Source organism: Bactrocera dorsalis, chromosome 1 (assembly GCF_023373825.1).
Source record: "Bactrocera dorsalis isolate Fly_Bdor chromosome 1, ASM2337382v1, whole genome shotgun sequence".
In the NCBI taxonomy this organism is placed as follows: Eukaryota; Metazoa; Arthropoda; class Insecta; order Diptera; family Tephritidae; genus Bactrocera; species Bactrocera dorsalis.
This window is the reverse complement of record NC_064303.1, coordinates 101,271,109-101,293,021: the sequence shown is the minus strand read 5'-3', so window position 1 is coordinate 101,293,021 and position 21,913 is coordinate 101,271,109. Positions and strand designations below refer to the sequence as shown.

The following is a 21,913-nucleotide window of genomic DNA, read 5'->3' as shown; positions in this document are numbered from 1 at the left end:
CTTGAGTCGATTTAGGCATGTCCGTCCCCCTGCCCAGGGTTATGCACTGAGTTTGGGTTGGGACCCGTCACGTTAAAAACACCCCCAACGAAAGGATTAAAACAGCCTCGGATGAGAGGAGCGGACATTCCCTGACTATGAAGATGTTGGAATAGCAATTACCCGTCTGAAGAACAACAAAGCGGTGGTGGCGGAGAGATTGTCGGCCGAGCTTTTCAAATATGCCGGCGAAGAACTGATGCATTAGCTTCTTTGTAAAATAAGGCCAAAAGTATGCCCGACGATTTAAGTGCACTGCCCAATCCACAAAAAAGGAGACAATCTGCGCCTACACCATATAAGGTTCTATCGAGTATACTGTGTGAAAGATTAGAGCCCGCCGTCAACAAACTGATTGTACCTTATCAATGTGGCTTTAGACCTGGAAAATCAGCAACTGATCAGATATTTACCATATATGAAAACTTGGAAAAAACTCTTGAACAGAGGATCGGCACACAACATCTCTTCATCGATTTCAAAGCTGATGATGCAGCACGAAAAGGAGCAATGTCTGAATTTGGTATCCCCGTATCTTAATATGGCTACATAAATTGACGCTGAACAATACCAAAAGCTCCGTCAGGATCGAAAAGGACCTCTCCGAGCAGTTCGATATCAAACGAGGTTTCAGACAAGGTGGCTCCCTATCGTGTTTGAAAAAGTCCTGGAGAAAATATCTCGAACTGCAGAGCTGAACAGAGAAGGTACTATAATCTTCTGTAAGAGTGTACAGCTGTTGGCGTTCGCCGATGATATTGATATCATTGGTCTCAACAACCGCGCTATTAGTTCTGCTTGCAGACTGGATAAGGAAGTGAAGCAAATGGATCTGGTGGCGAACGAGGGCAAGACGAAATATCTCCTGTCATGAAACAAACAGTCGTTGCACTCGCGACTTGGCTTCCACCTTCCTTTTGACAGCTATAACTTCGAGGTTGTAGATAATTTCGTCTATCCTGGAACCAATATTAAGACCAAAACAATGTCAGCCTCGAAATTCAACGTAGAATAACTCTTGCCAACATGTGCTATATCGGACTCAGTAGGCGATTGAGAAGTAAAGTCCTCTCTCGACGAACAAAAACAAAACCCTACAAGTCACTCATCATCCCAGTGCTGTTATATGGTGCAGTGGCATGGTTGATGACAATATCTGATGAGTCGGTGTTCCGAGTTTTCGAGAGAAAGGTTCTGCGGAAGATTTATGGTCCTTTGCGCCTTGGCAACAACTGCGGTATTCACCGTCGATGGAACGATGAGCTGTACGAGGCATTACTGTCGCAGAAGGCATGGAAGAGCTGGTCTTTTTACGGTTATATGGTTTAAAAAACGGAATCAAATCAAGATAAAACTTTACTCATTTCACGTATTTCAAGTGAATTCTATAAAATGTGAATTTTCCAACTTTTTTTCATAATGTTCGACCATGTAATGGGCTAATCAATATTATCATCGACCTGTAGTACAATGACCTAAAAATAACCTTAACTGCACTTAATTTTGAAAATATCTGTGCCTTTTCGTATTTGCAATGCTCTCGGCTTATCAAAATAAAAAAACGAAAAGTCGGTGAGGTTACCACTTAACTACTTAACTACTGCCCGGCTTCGTTCGGCATCAACTTCAGTGCCAAGGTTAAGCAAGCAATTGGGGTAACCGATAAGACTGCGTTAACTGCATGTAGTGCTAAGTAAATATCAAATATATTACCGTTAAAAGCACGCTTAACAACAGAAAATTGTTGTGATTGCTTAATTCTCTGATAGAACGTGAGATTTTGTATAAAATACCGCTATAGACTGACTAAAATCACAGTTCAAACGAAACAGAGCCACATTACAAAGCAAAAACATGAAATTCGCTGTAACGGTACTACTTGTGATTACGCTTTCCTTAGCAAAAGCCGAACAAGCCAATAGAAGTGAGCGCTGCACGAATGCTTGTCCGAAGCATTTGGATCCTGTTTGTGCGGTTTCCGGAGACGAAAGTGCTGCAACGGAGTCAGGTGCAGTGGGCGAAGGCGTCGTGTACCGTTACTTTCATAACGACTGCTTACGGCGTTATGCGAGTTGCAGCACCGGCACAGGTGAGCGTGATTAACTGTTGTTTAATAATTATTATTTTTCTATTTTTATGTTTTTGGGGAATATTTTTTTCTTATTATAGTCTGGCGCATTACGTCGTTGTCGCTTTGCCTCAAGCATGTCGATCCTTTGGTGCGTGAGCAGTGCTTACGTCCTTGCCCATTTATTTATGAACCAATATGCGCTTCTAACGGTAAAACAAAGGAGATTTTTGGCAATAGCTGCATTTTGGAAGTTGAGAACTGTCTCTCCGTTGATGGTGAGTAGGAGAGAAAAGTGATGGACTGGTGAAAAGTGGTGAAAAGTTCGAAAGGCATGAAGATTTGTTAATTCGAATTCAAATGAAATTTTCGCAAATTTTTTTTAAATTTTATGACTTTTTTTTGTTATAATTTTTATATCATAAATTCCTGCAAATAATATATTCTCTTTATCCTACAGCATGGACTTTAATAGATGACAGCGATTGTGGCTTATAACTGCTTATACTTACATAAACACATGCACACACTATAAATCAACATACATATGTACATAATACGTATATGTAAGCATATTTACGCCAATTTGTACTTGAAATATTTACCCTGAAGTTCCGCCAAATAAAATGTGTTCTCATAAAAATTCAAAGTTTTTATTTTATTTATTTTATTTTTTCTGTTTAATGTTTCAGAAATTATACAAAAAACATTACCTAGTATTTATTGTTACAGTTACTTTCGTTTTTCTGCTTTGTTTACAATATTACTAATTTTTCTTCACTAATACTTAGTCTCAGTTTATACGCTTAACCATAGTCATTGTTGTTGTGTCTTATTACTTATATTTTTTACTTACTTAATTATGCATGATTTTTAATTATCTATTTCGTAACATCTCTTTGCTATTTTTTCAATATTTACAGTTTAATAAATACACATTATAAATTCATTTATTTTTTCTATAGTTAGGATGACATTAAATACTTATTTAGTTTTCGCTAAATTCTTAAAATTGTCTTATACTTAATTTATCAATTACTACAAATATTAATTTTTTTAACTACAGTTACTTTCCACTTATTGTAAGCACATCTGCTCCATAGCTGGAACTCAGCACAGTGTCTAATTTTGTTACAGTTTACTGTGCTTATATTTTCTAACCTGCCACTACAACAATGTTTTGACTAATTCTGTCATCATGTGCCATTTTCAATTTATATATTAAAATTAAATTCATTTTGAGCATAGTTTGGCTTTTGCATGGTGATTATCCACCATATTGTAGGCTCTTACATACGTATAATTTTATAAATATTTGTATTTACATTAAAAGGAAGATGCTTATTTTGAGTTCAGAAGTAGGTCCTCAAAAAATAGTATTTAAATGTTTTATAAAATTATTTAATTAAAAAAAATTATTATTGCAGAGTAGGAAACAAAAACAAGAAAAAATAGTAAATTAAAAATTACGTGAAAAGAATTAAAAAAAAAAAAATTAAAAATTATAAATTAATTTTAATTTAAAAAAAATAAAAAATTATATATTTATTTAAGGGGTCAGTAGAGTAATATTAAAAAAATTTATTTTTTTTTTGTATTTTCTGTTGCCTTATACCTCTAGAATTAATGTAGAAACCCACTTTACCATTGGAACTTTTCAAAAAAGGCCCAAAAATAATACTCGTAATACCGCTTAACGTTTGAAGCGCTCGGAGTGCACACCTCAAACTTTAAACACGTTTTTCTCAAACACACACTTTTTAAACTGGCGGACATGATTCCGGTGGAACTACTCAACCGATTTGCTCCATTTTTTTTTAATGTTCACAAAATGCCTGGCTATCGTCCCTATTTCATATTTCATAATTATACCCTGAACAGGGTATATTCAGTTTGTCGCGAAGTTTGTAACACCCAGATAAATGATCAGTATGTCAAGCTAAGTCGATTTAGCCATGTCCGTCTGTCTGTATATATATGAACTATTCCCTCAGTTTTTAAGATATCATTTTGAAATTGTGCAAACGCCATTTTCTCTTCAAGATGCTGCTCATTTGTCGGAATGGCCGATATAGGACCACTATAACATATGGCCGCCATACAAACTGAACGATCGGAATTAAATGCTTGTATGGAAAACTTTCACATTTGAACAGATATATTCACGAAATTTGGTATGGATTATTTTTAAGCCAACAATATAATCTTCAAAAAAATTGTTCAGAACGGATTACTATAGCATATAGCTTCCAAACTGAACACATAGTTACTAACAGAAATGCATCTGTCAAGGGTATTTAGCTTCGGTGAAACCGAAGTTAACGTTTTTTTCTTGTTTTTTATAATTTATTGACAATGTTATGACAAAATTTATGTAGAAAAACATGGGGAAAATTAAAAAAAAAAAAAAACTTTTTATTTATCAACATTTTTTCATGATTCTAGTAGGGATTTTACGTACTTTTTAAGAATATATTGAGTTTTTGTGTTTCAGATGATCCAAACATGAGAAATCGTGTCCGTCAGTGAAAAACGCATCTCATTCACCCAGCCATTTCTCTGACAGATGGCCGACAAAAAACTCGGAAAAAATTTGTTTATACACTCCACAATATACCTCATGATATGTGAAAAAAGTTCTATTATAATAAAAATTTCTAAAAAAAATGTCAAATAAACATGCCAGATTGTCCCACTGACCCCTTAATGATAAAAAAATTGAATGAAAAAATATTACAAATTAAAAAAAAATTCAAAATTAGTTTTAATTTAAATTTAAATTTTTTATTTCATAATAAGTTGCTGTTTAGCACAAAATTTAATTTATTTTATTTTTTAATATTTTTTACAAAACTTTTTTAAATTAATTTGTATTAATTATTATTTTTTTTAATTTAAGTTTTAATAAAATGTTTTATATAAAAATTTAGTAAATAGTAAGAATATACGGTAGTATAAATAATAATAGAAATTATAAAAAAATTTAGTAAAAATTTTGAATTTACAAATTTTTGTGAGCTCAAAAACTATTGTAAAAAATGTGTCATAATAAGAACAAACAACTGTACTTAAAACAAAAAATTGGGAAAAAAATAAAAAATAAACATAAACAAAAAAAAAATTGTGAAAAAAAATTCAAATAAAAATTGCTTGTCTCAAACATTTACAAAACATTAAAAAAAATATCTTAAATAAAAAACACAAAAGAAATTTAAAAAAATATTATCTTTAAAAACAACAAAAATTACAAAAAAAATATTAATAAAAAACAACACCAAAATTTTTATGAAAAATTTTAAATTAAAAAAAAAAAATAAATAATATATAGAATTTAGTAAAATATTATAAATAATTTCATTTAATAAAATAATAATAATATATATTTATATAAAAGTACAAAAAATAACAGTAAATTAAAAGAAAAATAAATAAACTTATTTTTGAAAGTTTCGAATTTTCGCAAAAAAAAATTTTGATCTCTAAATGATATTAAAAAATTAAATAAAAAATATTAATAAATATTTCCAAATAAAAAATATAAAAAGAATGGGAAACATTTCTAAGTAAAAACGAAAACACGGTAAGAAAATTCAAATACATTTTTCGCGTTATTCGCAAAAGAAGTTTTATTCGTTTTTTATGAGACAACTAAAATTAATTTAAAAATTTTAATACAAATAAAAATAACATATTCGAATAAATTAAAGAATATACATATGTACATATATGTAAGTACAAATAAATTTAAAAAATCCGTAAAAAACCTTTTGAATGCTGTTTGAAACTTTCGCCTTTTTGTAAAAAATAACATAATTTTTATTAGATATAAATTTTTCAAAATTATTTTTTTAATAAAAAAAAATAAGTAATAATATATACATAAATGTAAGTAAAAATAAAAATTAAAAAATAAATATATTTGTTTTTCCTTTTTACTTTCCCCTTTTCGGAAAAAATATATATTTCTAGCCTTAAACAACAATTTGTTATCATTTTCATTAAATAACAAAATTTAAATAATAATGTTATTCAAATTTTTATTAAATAAAAAATAAATAAAGAATAATATACATACGTAAGTAAAAATAAAATTAAAAATAAATATTAAAATACACAACAATTTGTAAGAAGTTTTAAAAATTAAAGATAAGTTAGAAAAAATCAAATAAAAAAATAAATAAATGATAACATATTTAAATTCAAATAAATAATATATATATATATATATTTTTTTTTAATTTCGCCTTTTCGCAAAAAACACAAATTTTTAGCCCTAAACACCAATTTTTATTAATTATCATTATTCCAGTTCCCACAGAAATTTTTAGTTTCACTTTCACAAATGATTTGCGTTTAAATAAATATTAATTCAGCATTAGTTTCAATATACAAAATTGCATTAAATATGCTTTAATCTGCTGTACTTATATTTTCTACGATAATTTGTCTATATTACTAATTTTTTTCTATCGATTTTATCTACAAATTTGTTATGTGTCAGTAGCATAATTACTTTCCTTGTATTTACTTATTTATATAATTAACTTATTTATCTTATTATATACAATAATATCCCCTTATAATCCAAGTCACGCAGAAGCATGCATACAATTCATACATATTTACAGTTACACCAGCAGACATTAGCGCATGCCAACAAATATTATAGAATATTAAAGCACGCTTGAGTAAATAAGTGACAATTAAAAAATCTCTACACAAATCAAGCGTTATAAATCATTTATTTATTGAGTGAATAAAATATTTACTTGCAAGTGTAATGCGTATCGTAAATAAAAGTCGACTGCATAAATATTGTATAAACAAAAACTGCTCGTGTGGAAAAATGCATTAAATTTTCACTCTCTCTCTCTCTCACATACCCATACACACAATTATGCATTGTTGTATTTATTAAATCTTAAAATCTATGTTTGTTGTGCGACAAAATGTTTGTATACGTTTTTATCACACACAAAACAACAACGCATAAATACCGTTATTGTACTACATTATTAATATTAATTTACAAGCATTGTATCTTCTTATCTTTAAACATTATTTACTCGCAGCTAATTGAGTTTCACAATGAATTTATACAAATTTACAAACAGTTGAGTGAACACAATGCCAATGAATTTGATAAAGATTTAATTGAATTTGCGCGTTGCCATCACGATTTAAGGATGAAAATATCTATTGTGAATGCAAATTAATTTATTGCATACATAAATGCGGATTTTATATACATATACATATACATATGTGCCTATATACAATGTCTCGACTGCTCTAATTGTCCGTTACTATTTAGTTTTAAATTTTTAGTTTTGTTCGCTCTCAGATTTAAATGAATGAGCAGTCCAATCAACACTCATATACGAGTATATAGTTATGTAGGACTTCCACCAAAAAAGTTCGAAAAATTATATTTTTACTGCTGTAAAATGAAGCCAATCCGGTAAGCTGGCACTGATGTCGACAGAATATCTTGAACATATCGTTCAATAACATAATATCTGGTTTGACATTACAAAATGTTTGGGTCGAAGCTAAGAAAAAAAGAGGGGGAGTCTTCTATAAGGAGCTCTCACTCAAGCTTAACTTTAAGCTACCGAATTTTCGTATTTTTTCAGTAGTACAGCTCCTTTTAGAAAGAACACACCCTTCGTCAACAGAGTGGAGCGATATTAATATGAAGCCCGCAAACTATGCGCTCAATGTTAGTCAAGGAGTTTCCGTCTTCACTAGAAATAGTATTATGTTACTTCATCATCAGGCTCAGTTGGGTGACAGGTCATAGCGAAATCGCTAGAAACTTCAAAGCTGATGAGGCAGCAAGAAGTGCCACCCATAACCCACTCACATCGGAGTGGGATGGAGTCGGATCTCATTTGTCACCTTGCGTGTGGTTAGCAGACGATGGTCGATGACCAGCTCCTGTGCAACTGCGAGGTCTTTAAAGCCTAGAGTAGAATGTAAGCGATGGTTTCCCTTAGCAAACTTTCTCTTGCAGCAGTGGTATGCTGTAAGGATAAAGATCTTGACGGACACAAGTTGCCAAAAGTTGTATGGAAGAAGGTGTGGGGAAAACATGCATTCACTTTCTCCTCCATTGTCCAGCCACTACAAGATTGAGGCTGAAACATCCATATATATACATATATTTGTATTGAAAAATCATACTTAAATCAAGAAAAATGTATTCTCATTATAAAATAGATTATTGTGCGTTCCAAATTGTTCTAGTTTAGATCATACATGAGTTTCTCCGCATTGTTGGGTTCCTCGCAATCGAAAGAGGCCATCATTAGTTCTGAAAATGTACAAATAAAAGCAAATAGATTAAATTGCAGTAGTAATACATCTAAAGCTAAATACTATTAAATACTATACTAAAATGATGATCTTAATAAAGCTACCTAGCAAAAGCTTTTATACATAGACGTTTGACTTACAGATATCTTTAACAAAAACGGCTGCAAAATGGCTTAGGTTAGGTCAGATTAGGTTATGAGGTCGATCATAACAAGGATCTCATTTGCTTAGCTTGGAACATCGGACCGTTGAGTTACCTAAAACTACTACATAATAGATCATAAGTCCCTTATAAATCAACAAAGTGCTTCGAGCCTAACACCAAACTGTTGAGACGGTTAATGCCAGTTTCTGCTACGTCTTCTGGTTCGTCGAAGGTAAAAATGCCGAGATGTTTCAACCTCTGATTTGCAATTTGTTGAGACGGTTAATTTCGGCTATGTCTATTGGTTCACCGAAGGGATGATTACCGACCTTCGACGTAGAATTTCTCACTACGCACTGTCCAATAGACATTCCTGCGAAACGGCTTAAAATCTTGTTGGACGCTACATGTCCAAGTGGTATGGAGGAGCGTGAGGTTCAGCCGTTTTCTTGCTCCATTGTTCAGGCTTTGCAAGACTGAGCTTGAAACATCGGATATGTATTTTGGAGGAAAGTTCATCTCGCCCCAAACGCAGAAGTTTTTATTACACACTGTATAATAGAAATTCCTGCGAAACAGCTTAAAATCTTGTCGGACGGTACATGTCTAAGTGGTATGGAGGAGCGTGAGGTTCAGGCGTTTTCTTCCTCCATTGTTCAGGCTTTGCAAGACTGAGGTGATGTGGCTATGTCTTTTGGTTCGCGGAAGGTCGGCTGTCTTGCAAATAGTTCGGTCCGTTCCACTACTAAGGGCCAAAAGGATCTTGCAGTTACACATACGCAAGGCGTCGATTAGCGCCTTCTAAGCACACGCGGAGCGTTGATCCAGTGCTATCAGGTAAGATGCTAAGTGAAATTCAACTTGGTACCATACCAATATGAGAGGGAAAAAGGTACCGCTTCTGGCTCAGCGATTTCGCTATGCCCCGGCTCTTAAACGGATCTGATGATGAAGTAGCTTGAGGCTGTTTCTAGTGAGAAGTCTCTCGTCCTCGTACACTTAACGAGCTCAGTATTGCTCTAGTATTGCCACACTGCTGTCGGAGTAAAGGCTCACTTCCCTGAAAGAGTCTGCACTTTGTAGCCGGTTTATCGCCACCTAAATAGCAGCCACTTCTGCCTGAAAACACTACCGTAGTTCGGTACCTAAAGTAAATACTGACCAAGTGCTCTTTACAGAATACTCTACCTCCAACCTAACCTTCTTCAAATGCTTGTAGCTTACTTTTGTACCATTTTGTTTCAAAAGCTTAACTTCCCCCTTCTCAAACCTTTAAAAAGGCCAAATGCCCACTAATTAGTCCATAATTTATAACTCCCGAACCACTTAAGTTGAAAAATCGAAACTGTTGTTCGTACTCTATTTTGTTTTCGCTTGAATGATGCCACGTGGCAGAATCCTTTCTTTCGCTTACATAGCTTTTCAATGCTCTCTGCAAACAATACTAACAGCAGTTTGTAGTGAGCTCTGTCACCGTCATTGTTCTGCTGGTAAATAAGCTAGAATTTCAGTATTGATAAAATGTCATAAATGTCGTCCGTCCAGCTTTGTCGCAAAAACATACCCAAATAGCTGTACATCAAGTTGACGTACTTCGCACGAACAAGCCACCCATCAGCTGCCACCTCCTCAGCTCACTCACCAGACGAGGGCGAGCAGTTGAGCGTTGGTTGTCCTTGGCAGCACTTTGTTTGTCTGTGTATGTGGACCAAAGTAGCACTTGGTTACAACATTTAATGGCTCGCCATTTGCTGACATTTTCGTCGGAAATTCCAAGTTATTTACTTAGACTATTTTTTTTGCGAGCTTCTTTATTTTCATTTTGGTACTTTCGGACGTTTGTCTTGTCGTGTGACGAAATCGCTGTTTTTTCGTCAGTTTATATATGGGAGTGTGTACTACCACTTGTTAACAAAGGCTAATGTTTTTGCGCTTGCTCATACATACACTTAAGCACACACACATAAGCGGAAATGTTTAAAATGCATTAAATGCTCGAGTGCTTTAGGGGAAATTCGAGTCTCACAATGTAAAGCTCAATCGAAGGGCAAATATTGCATGCCATCGATTTGATGATATTTGCCATTGTGTGTGTACGACAATGCATAAGAATCGCACATACATATTTACGCACTTACTTATGTACTTACAAGCATCATGCGATTTTGGAGCACACTTCAAATATGTATGTATTTGTCGATGAGTGCAATTGGATAACTTATCACACTGCATGTATAAAATTACGTGGCAGCTTGCATTTGGCGTTGCCGGCGAGTTTTCTCGCAAAGCTTGCGCTCAGCTAAACCTTTTCATAAGCACTTAAGGTGGAATTGCAATTGCATGACTATGAGTTATTTTCAATTTCCGTCTGCACGTACCTTTCAAATGAATCATTAGCGCTTTGCGCACGCATCGCCATTTGCGGGTAATAAGCAGGGAATATAGGGTATATTGGGTAGATAGGGACCCAAAGATGCTTGGCGTGGCGCAGTTGCAGTATAAGTAATGACAATGGTGGTTTTAGAGAACATGCTTGCTGTAAATATGCTTGGTTGCTGCGTAGGGGAAAGCCCTGTGAGAAATAAAGGATGTGGTTGAGAATTTCAAATTTATTTTTAGCTACGAAAGAAATAATTCGGTGCTGGCTGCAATTTTAATATTCGTGGATATAATGCTTTGGGGCGAAGGCTGCTTTAGACTTAGGAAATCAGGGTATATGGAGAACCCTGGTAGGGACGCACTGAAATTCTTCACTACATCTCAGAATCTTCTTCCGGCGATTCCATCTCCGTTCACACACCCTCCAGGGATTTGTGGGCATGGTGAAGCCATTGGAGAAGATGTATAGAGTGAGCTCTTTCACAGATGGATCGAAGTAAAGAGGAAGGGACTCCACATCTTAGTCTTCTGCCGGGAGCTCTCCATTCTTACGGCGATTCCATCTCCGTTCACACACCCTCCGGGGATTTGTGGACTGGGTGAAGCCATTGGAGAAGATGTATAGAGTGAGCTCTTTCACAGATGGATTGAAGTAAAAAGGAAGGAACTCCATATCTTAGTCTTCTGTCAGGAGCTCTCCATCAACTCTAGTTTCGTTCTACCAGACCACTGTAGCGTCTTTCAAGTAGCAGTGGTTCCTATCGAGGTAGCGGTAGGTAAACTGCTCTTCGGATTGGTAAGCATTCACTCCGATAGCCGAGCGGCAATAGTGACTGTGAACTCGTTGACTGTGCCCTGAAAGCTAGTCTAGGAGTGCATGAACTCAATAGTAATATCTAAAGGTTTCTTCCATAATACATTGTTATGGGTGCCCGGTTAAAGCGGAATCGGCGGAAACTGCCAAGCCAATGAGCTGGTTAGTGAGGGTACCGTTATTCAATTTCAATCGATTGGAAGCGAAACGCTTTTCAATGTTCTCTTGGGTTCTAGCGCTGCACACATAGACTTCCAGTGAGCGCTTCAAATGCTGGTTAACAACCAGAACTCGTGAAATTGCGATATTCTTCTAGAAAAGTAAATCTCGTCGCAATTGTTAGAGTTTTAAATGAACAGTATCCAATAGGTTCAGACATGTAAAGGGTGGTCCATTTCGAGGTTCCCTACTACAAATATAATGACCAAAGTTTATTATCATTCGAAAGAACATTTTTCACCCTTTTTTTGAATATTAGCTATTTGAAATATTGGCTGCGGCTACGTCTTGGATGGTCCCTCCTATGGGACTAATTTTCGATGACTTGCTCAAGCATTTCGACTGTTAACCGGCGAATGACACTCGTGATGTTTTGTCCGCATAGAAATTAAATTTTACAAATCTCTTCAGGAAAAAGTCTAACTGTATGATATCACACGATCCTGGTTGTCAGTCGACCGGCCCAAAACGTGAAAATATCTGTTCACCACATTTTTTGGGATCAATGTCCACTTTGTTTAAAGTATGAGGTCAATGACCCTGGTTTACATTTTTATAGGGTCAGTGACCTTTTTTCATATTATGACAAAGTCATTAATCCCTTTGTTTACATTTAACCAAGTCCACAACCTTTATTTATATTTAGCCAAGTCAACAAACTTTATGGAAAACTTTTCATTTGTTGAGATATCTTCAGGACTTATTATCTAAGGAAATATTGCAACAGTCGATAAAATGGTTTTCATTCAAATCACATCACATCGCGGCGTGAGAATCTCTGAAGCACTTGCTAGAAACGGAGAAGACTCCGTCTTTTATAAAGCCAGCTGGTAGCCAATTCCCCGGAGATCATCTTACATAAGCACTAGCCAGGCACGGTGACTGCTTTACTTATATAGAGTCAGATGGCAGCCAGTTACCGTGAGGTCATCCCATGACTTTTAAATCACATCACGTCAAAGCACGATAGTCGCATAAGCACTAGCCAGCACGGTGACTGCTTCACTTATATAGAGTCAGATGGCCCCAAGTTACCGTGAGGTCATCCCATGACTTTTAAATCACATCGCGTCAAAGCACGATAGTGACATAAGTACTAGCCAGGCGCGGTGGCTGCTTTACTTATATGGAGCCAGATGGCAGCCAGTTACCGTGAGGTCATCCCATGACTTTTAAATCACATCACGCCAAGGCGCGAGAGTCACAAAAGCACTAGCCAGCACGGTGACTGCTTCACTTATATAGAGTCAGATGGCAGCCAGTTACCGTGAGGTCATCTCATGACTTTTAAATCACATTACGTCAAAGTGCGGGAATCATATAAGCACTAGCGAGGCACGGTGACTACTTCACTTATATAGAGCCAGTTGGCAATCAGTTTCCCGTGAGATCAATTTATGACTTCTAAATCTCAGCATGTGAAAGCGCGGGAGTCACATAAGCAATCGCATATGCGGTGCCGGCTTTTCTTGTATAGAGCCAGCTGGCAGCCTACTTCCATTTCGGTAGTGTTGATAGCGGTGAGTCCGATAAGCTTCTATTTGTAAGCCAAAATGAACATAGTGATAATGAAGAGCACCTTCCCTTAGGATGCCATCTTGAGAAAATTGGAAAAGTGGATACAGCCGATTGAGACGAGATATATTCCTCAATACCCAATGCCTCAAGTTAAGACACATTGCTCAGTTGGGATGGGAAAAATTCTGTTTTTTTTTACCAAATCCATGAAATTAATATTGAGATTCATCGATTTTAGGATCTAATCTGACCTAATTTTAATGTTTCTATGTTCCTTTCAACATTTTATTTAATTTCATTAATTCAAACATATCTAAGCAGTGCATCTGTATGCTTGTAAATGCCTGGCAATGACCAAAACACACAAATCATTGTTTAAAATAATGAAAGAGCCTACATAAAAGCCTTCTTTGCCACTCAAATAATTTCCCGACCTGTTGCTACTTCGTGCACTCCCCCCCTCCTCGCTGTGCTGCCAACCACCAGCAACAAAACTACGCTCTAATAAATTATGAATGAAAGGGAAAATAGTTACAATAAACAAACAACGAGATTGAAATGGGCGAACCTTGAATGCGGAAAACACACATATCTACGAATTCTTTGAAATTGTTGCCGCCGCTCTTAAATTAAATTAAAATTATTTCAGAATTTCGTTTAGTTTTCCAGCTAATTCCTGCGCTCGCCGCTGACGCCGGGTAATTGGTAAAAGGCACGTAAAACATTTGCTACAACAACAACAACAGCAGCAACACTTTTTCAACTTTATTAGCTGCCAAGGAAAGTTTGTAGCCAACTTTGCAGTGACGCGGGCGACGCGCATAACTAAGGATGACTGGGCAGGAACTTGAAGTATAACAGTAAAACGAAAGTTAAGTTTATTGTTATAACTATGCCGTTGATGCTATGGCATGCGCTAATGTGCAGTTGTTGTTATGGCTGGCGAGGCAGCACGGGTGCCACACGGTGGGTGAAAGCTGAGTGGGCGAGATGTGGCCGCCGGGGCTAAGCGAAATGCCAACGCAGAAGTGCTTGTTGGAAGCCTTTTAAGGCACTTGACCCACATATATAGTTGAAAGCGGGGCGCTACATGCGTGTATGTATGGATATATGAAAGTGTAGTCGTTTGTATGAGTGTGTAGTTATGTGTATAGGTATTTAGTTGTATTGTCGGGTATTTAGTTGTATGTATGATTGTGTACTTGTATGCATGTGTGGGTAAACGTCGCCAAACCGCGCTAAAAATGTATGTGTGCGGGCTTGAGTTGACAGCAGCATGCTTATAAACGCGCTTATGTTTTTTCTGCGTCCGGATATGTGTGTGTGCACATGTAAACAACTGCTTCAAAACTCATGCAGAATGCGTGTGCAAGCATGGATATGCTTTTTATTGTATCTTTTGCAACGCTTACAGCCACTTAACGTAAACAAAAGTTTTGCTCATTATTTGCTAGCCTCTTAAGATTACATTGTTATGGCCGCTCGGCAGCCAGTGCCAGTGCCTTTAAATTTTTCCTGCTCTTGCAAATATAGTATATATAGTATGTATTTCGTTGACTTTAAGCTTGCGGTTAAACGCATATAAAAATCGTACACAATTACTTATCTTTGCCACAGTGCTTAAATGGAAATGACGCCGGCAAATATGCACGTTCACTATTTGTGGACACACTCACGCACTTACAAATACATAAATTATTAAACAGGCTGCAAGACGTTGAATTGTTGACTACGAGACTAGTTTGCAAACTAGTTACGAAATCATCAACAAGCGTGCATTAATTTTTTAACGAATAATTTTTATTTTCTCTAAATGAAAGACTGAAATTGTGAAAAGCTGAGAAATCCTGAAAAGTATACGTCGGTATCTACGCGTAGTTTTTGAGATATCGATCTAAAATTCGGCAAACATTCTTTTCTCCCCAAGAAGGTACTCAATTGTTGGAATTGTCGATATCGGACCACTATAGCATATAGCTGCCTTACTAACTGAGCGATCAAAATTCATTTCTTGTATGGAAAACTTTTTTATTTGACAAGATATCTTCACAAAATTCGGTATAGTTTATTGTCAAAAGAAACGTTAGGGTCTGGGAAGAAATGGTTCAAATCGAAGTACTCTAGCAAATAGCTACCATACAAACTGAATGATCAAAAGCAAGTTGTTATATGAAAAAGTTTTTTATTTGATAAGATATCTTCACGAAATTTTATCTGGATTATTTCTCAGAGCAACGGCATAATCTCCGAAGAAATCATTCAGATCAAACCACCATAACACATAGCTGTCACACAAACTGAGCGAACTAAATTAAGTTCTTGTAAGAAAAACATATTTATTTGTAAAGATATCTTCACGAAATTCGGCATGAACACTTATCAAAAGTAGCGTTACAATATTTCTAAAAATTTTACAGATCGGACTACTATATCATATAGCTGCCATACAAACTGAACGATCAAAATCAAGTTCCTCTATAGAAAACTTTTTTATTCGACAAGATATCTTCACGAAATTTGGCACGCATTATTTTCCAAGGCAACAGTACAATCTCCGAAGAATTTATTCAGATCGGATTACTATAGCATATAGCTGTCATACAATCAGAGCGTTCGAACCCAAGTTTTTGTATGCAAACTTTTTTATTTGTAAAGGATATTTTAGCTACGGTTGTTTTTTTTATTTAAATTTCATCTTTGAATCCAAACTGGCGACTTTTCTCACCAGGTGGACTAATGAAGAGCAGTCATCTAGGGTGAGCATATATTGTATTACAACTAATTAATTTCACTGCTGGGTTATAATTGAAAATATGTGCATACAAATAAACTAAAGAAGCAAACGAGGCAAATAATGAAAATAACCGAAATAAAGTGGCGCACAAGTGGCCAACTGTCAGCAGAGAGTTGTTCATTGTTGGGCCGTACGCCTTGCGCACTTCATAGGTCACGTGCACGCGCGGTATATTCACACAATAGTGACAAATTGTTTATACTCGCCGAGGAAGGCTTAATTATGCTCTCGTAAAATACTTGCAAGTAAACATAAGAAATATAATGTGAAAATTCAAAGTGCTGACCTAACAAGGTCTGAGGTGCAGAGCTTACAACTCGCTGTCCCACAAATATTAAACAGCAATACGAGTATAAACATTATAAACGAAAGTAACTCTATCGTTTCTTTAATAAACTCAATTAAAGTGCTGTACGATTGAATAAAACTCTACTTGTTCACTGTAAATCTTACTTATACTTATTTCCTGTTATGTTTTCATACCGTCCAGCGTGTGTCCGTACTCTGAAAATATTTTATAATACAATCTCAACGCATTGCGAGACAATTTATATGCCTCAAATTATACATTTTTGTTGTTTCCACTTAATTCTGTCTTCCTTATTATATTCTCAGTTTGTCTGTGTGTGCGCTCGACCAACGAGGCCGACATTCCAACGTTGCCGTGCTGTGTGCTGTTGTTATTGTAGCTATGGTTGATGTTGCAACTGTCAAGTTGTAAACAATATCATTGTTGTTGAAGCTTGTTGAGTCGTGAAGTACCCAGCAAGTGGCTTACTTATATACGCACGAGTACATTTGTGTGTGTGTATGCGTGAAGCCACAGTCTTGTACTAAAAATCTGAGTATACATATTTACAGTGCCATCACTTTTGAGGGAACTGTTCGGGTGTAAGTATGTGTATGAAAGTAATGGCTGTCCGATAGGTACATAACATTGTGTAGGCTGCTGGAGTGTATACTCATAACTTACGTAAGAATTTGGATATTTGTGAAAAAGTATAAGTAAATATGTACATAAGTGTGCTTCACATTAAGTTTTAAACTTTCTTACCCTCTTAAATGCTTCAATTTGACGTGAAAACTAAACATTATCTTCGACTGCACCCCTTTCAGGGTATAAACATCCTGACCAAATATGATCCCTATTGCTCAACTCTAAGTGGTCCCATCGTAATGTATTTGTTTTATTTTAATATTTTGCACTTGTTATGAAGTTTCCTTTCTTCTTTTCTAGTTATAAATAATTTAATATGCAATTTTGTAATTTTTTATATAAAAAGTCACTCATACGCCTTGTCTACCTCAAAGTTGTGGAAAATTAAAAACAATTGACGAAATAATATTTTGCTTACATTAGTACTATAACTTTTTTTGCTTTTGCGCTTGGTGGAAGAAGTCACTATGGACTTCATATATGAAAAGTTACTCATACGCTTTGACCAACCGCAAACTCAAAGCTGTGGATAGCTCAAAACTAATGACGAAATGAAAGTTTGCTTTAACTTCAAAGCCTTCTAACACTGTAAAGCCTTTGCGTTTAGTGGAAGAAGTCAGTATGGACTTCGAACATAAAAAGTTACTCATACGCCACTGTGGGCCTCGAATATAAAAAGTTACTCATACGCTCTGCCCAACCGGCTCAAAGGAAATGCATTTTTGTTTGAGTAAGAACTAATAATAAACACTCTAAAGTAAGGTAACAGTATATATTCTTATCGCTTAGAAGAAGAAGTCACCATGGACTGGCGGTAGAAACAGATTGGTCTACTTTCTAGCTTATATAAGCTGTGACATTTTGCATATTTTTGTTCTCTATGCTAAAAATATATGTATAATTGAGAGTATGCAGCAAAGTATAGCTTAAATTAATATTGTAAACGCACAACAACAGCAATATAACAACAAATAGAAATATATAGCAGTGTAGGTCAGGTAAATCGTTAACTGATTTGCATATGTTAGACTTTCTTTTTATGTAAAATTATGTAAATAATCAAGAGAGAGAATGCAAATAAAGAATGACCTGTTGAGAATCGCCGACGAAAGTGGATATTTAAAATTTGTCTGATTGCTTAAATGCTGCGTAAACAAAGCGTACAACCAAATAAGCAGTTAAGCCAGTGTAAACAATTTGGCAAAGAGCTATGAAGAGGTAGCAAAAGAGAAAAAGTGTGCGAAATAAATGTTTTTAAATTCATTGAAAGTAAAACAAATCATGATGATTATGCAAAAAAACTGTTAATTAATGTTTGACCGTAACTAGTTACAAATGTAACTAGTTGCAAAGTAACTAGTTCCTAAGTAACTAGTTGCAAAATAAGGACTAGATGTTGGTAAGCTCCATTAAAACTGATAAAACGATAAGCTTATATAATCTTCAATATTTTCGAAATATCTATGCCGTCAGGACCAAGATATCTGGATCGAGTCCCCTACTAGAGCTTGAAGGTGGTAAACGGTTCATAAAATTAAGAGGAGAACACTATAAAAAAATTCAACGGCTTGCTTGTGGAATACAACTCTCTTTTAAGAATTGCACCAATTACCTCGAGGTAAGTTTGGACAGCAAACTGCTACGATAACACAACGCTAGATTGCCTAGGCAAGACATTTTGACTGCTAAGAAAGGTCAGAATGCTTTATTATATACCGGAAAGCAGTGGAAAGGCTCTGAAGTTCGCAATGCTGTGCGTAACGGAAGCTCTAAGAACCACTCCAACAGCGGCTCTTGAACTAGTGCTAAGCCTGTCACTTATAGACCTCTTCGCTGATATCTGCCCAGCAAAATCGGTGTGGCGACTATTACACATAGAACGTTCGGGCATAGCTCGGGTAAGGAGGGGCTGGTAAGCGCCGCTACATGGGCCCATATTTTAGTTGGGAAAGAAGGCTCAGCGTAAACATAGAAAAATATGGTTGACATAAAGACATGTTATCTGCACGGAAAATATTAAAAATATATACGAAAATCGACAACGGAGTCGGTGTTGTGGTATGCTCTCCTAGGTTAGGCATCCTTTATTGTTCAATACTTTCATCAGTTGAAGAGTTCGAAAGTCGTCCAGAACGAAGTATGTCTTCAATGATCTCTCGGCCGTCTTTGAAGGCTTTGTACCCCTCATTATTCTGACATTCGCAATGATTCTACATACGAAATTTACTTGAAAATAGGAAATTTGAGACAAATTCTTTGTTCGATATTTTTATCCATTATAAAAATCGCAGCGCATTACTGAGGTGTACCAACTAAAGCAACTGTTGTAAACAAACTGGTGAACAAATCGCGCACATGTTTGGCATAGTAATTAAAGACAGTCCAACCAACTTAGCAGAATACATAAAATTTTTTAAATATAATTTATCCGTGGAATTTAAATACAATTTCCGGTCAAAATATCAGGCCAGACAGAGACAAGTCGCCAGAGTTGTAATGAGTGAGTTATAACGCATTAAAATCAGAGCTCGAGTTAGTAAATTCAACTCAAACTTCCAAACCAAATTCAAAAAAGCTTCAAATCTTCGATGTAAAAGTTAAATAACTCAGATTAACAACCACAATCCGTTAGGCTTGGGAGAAGTTGTCTATGCTGATTACAACTTCTTTTCCAAAGTCTGTTATTTAAGCCTTTAAATTTTAATCCAAAGAGTTTTGCTTTCGCAAGCCTCAAAAGGTAACGTAAATTAGTATGCCTTATATAAGTGTTTACAACAAAAGTCAGTGAAATACTCATGAACAAAAGAGAGAAAGAGAAAGGGAAGTAAAATATAGAAATGTGTAAAATAAGATTTGAAAAGCGTTGTAAAAATGTGGTCCAACCACCGAAAGGCGCACCGTAAGCCAATGGTGGCTTTAAAGTAGCATACAAACAGATAAATCTTAGCAGTGCGAAAGTATGTGTGGCGCATATTCATAGCAAAAGCAAACTTGCTCGTATAAAATAAACGGCACTCGACTTGCCGAACGTTGTTGGCTGAGCGGAATTTATTTTCGGATAAAATTCAACCGCTAGTGATATACTTATTTAGAAGCACACATGGGTATATATGCATATAGCATCGCAGTTCAAGCGCACACACTCACGCGCAAATATTAAGCAGCAGCAGTTGCGCTTGTGTGCGAGCTGGTGGCTAACTAAAGGAGTGCAGGCGAAAAGCTGAGAATGTTTATAATGCGAAAGTACTACACCATGTATGCCGGCATGTGCATGTGTGCGTGTGTGTTTGTGTGTGCCTGGTCATGGCAAAGTGCAAAATCATAGCACACAACTTGAATTACAAGAATTTCCATGCTTTTAATGGAGTCATGGTGTGTGCATTCATCAAGAAAATTCATACATGTAAGCCAGCATATGTAAGCACGTATAACTTGTGATATATTTACCGCTACAATCTGCATACACAGACACACCGACCAACACATGCATAGAAGTGGTGTCTATGTGTTCGAATGAATGTCTAAATTTGCGTTGCGGCGCCACATGCATGCACCCATGCAGCCAGCCGAAAATGACCCTGGCCTCATCTGGCGCCCGAGCGTGCACATACCTATCAACCGACTGCAGCATGCAACAAATTTAAAGTTTCGTGCCACTCTACATATTTCATATGAGCACAAACACATGCACACATCTCAACACAAGTATTTGGGATTGGTTGCTAGCATGTTTGTGTGTGTGTGTCAAAACTTTGTGTTGCTGTAAGAAGCACTTGTGGCACGTGTGTTTGTGTGTATGCGTGCGTTCAGTCGGAATTGCGAGTGTTCATTGTAGGCTTAAGCGCCTAGACAGTATTCGGCATGTGTACATGCTAGACCTTAAATGCTCGAAATTTGTTTTAGAGCCGGTGCTGTGTGTGCTGTGTGAGAAGGCGTTTATGAGTGTTGCACCAAAAGGCATACATAGAGCGCAAAAATTGTCCAAAAATCACTCAGCTCGCATTGATGCACACAGTGCATACATACATAGATATGTATATATATTTATGCAAATATAGGAGGAAGTGCATATAAACATGCAAGTATGTGCTTTTCAAATTTCATTTCATTCAGTAAGCTTTAATACATTTGAACTCTGCGTGGCTTGCTGTGACAAAGTGTTGGTGCTGCTTATTCGACAGTTGAATTGTATGTTGCACGTCTGCAACCGGAAGCTTAGGTCGTTCTGGGCTTAAGGGGGAGAGTTTGAAAATTGTTTTCAAATCTGCCAGCAAGCAATGCGCATAGAAGAAAATTGTATTAGGCACACAGTTTAAATGGAGAACGGTAATTACAAAAGATAAGGTTGTATCAGTGCATGTGGTTCGGCTTGATGGCGTCAACTGGAACATTAATATGAACTAAGGTGGTGTATGTTGATTGGTTTATTGCATTTTACATTTTTCTTTAAGAAATCTATTCTGCGCTTTAATGGTGTATTCTAGTTTAGAAAAAAAAATTAATTTTTTTGAAAGCTTAATTATTCAAGAATGTGCCCACAAAAGAATTTTTCAAAACTCAAATTATTTGCGAAGATATAGGTATTTTGCTTATCCGCCATAAAAACTGGTTCAGTAGGAATTTAAACAATTTTTGGCATTTCGTAAAAAAATACATTTTCCAACTCTTCTGTAAAAAATGTA

General features: G+C 35.8%; 2 protein-coding genes across 2 annotated transcripts in view; one reads left to right on the top strand and one right to left on the bottom strand.

Annotated features, from left to right (window-relative positions):
• The first annotated feature begins 1,505 nt into the window (after positions 1–1,505).
• LOC105231120 (U-Kazal-Dg21.2) lies at positions 1,506–3,575 on the top strand. Its single transcript, XM_011212227.3, has 3 exons — positions 1,506–2,128; positions 2,209–2,385; positions 2,568–3,575. Exons 1-3 carry the CDS (start codon positions 1,894–1,896, stop codon positions 2,603–2,605), a joined length of 450 nt encoding a protein of 149 aa, XP_011210529.2. The 5' UTR covers positions 1,506–1,893; the 3' UTR covers positions 2,606–3,575.
• A 2,868-nt stretch (positions 3,576–6,443) lies between these two features.
• Positions 6,444–21,913, bottom strand: part of LOC105231249 (uncharacterized) — a 215,760-nt gene continuing 200,290 nt past the window's right edge. The window contains exon 11 of the mRNA XM_049460970.1: positions 6,444–8,423. Within this exon, the coding sequence (XP_049316927.1) occupies positions 8,353–8,423 (71 nt within the window). The 3' untranslated portion in view covers positions 6,444–8,352. The remainder of the gene's footprint in view (positions 8,424–21,913) is intronic.

Excerpts from the sequence above, each read along its gene's own strand:
- LOC105231120 (XM_011212227.3), top strand. The coding sequence starts at position 1,894 with ATGAAATTCGCTGTAACGGTACTACTTGTGATTACGCTTTCCTTAGCA. Across the intron at positions 2,129-2,208 it reads GAGTTGCAGCACCGGCACAG|TCTGGCGCATTACGTCGTTG; the intron begins GTGAGCGTGATT and ends TTCTTATTATAG. Across the intron at positions 2,386-2,567 it reads GAACTGTCTCTCCGTTGATG|CATGGACTTTAATAGATGAC; the intron begins GTGAGTAGGAGA and ends TTTATCCTACAG.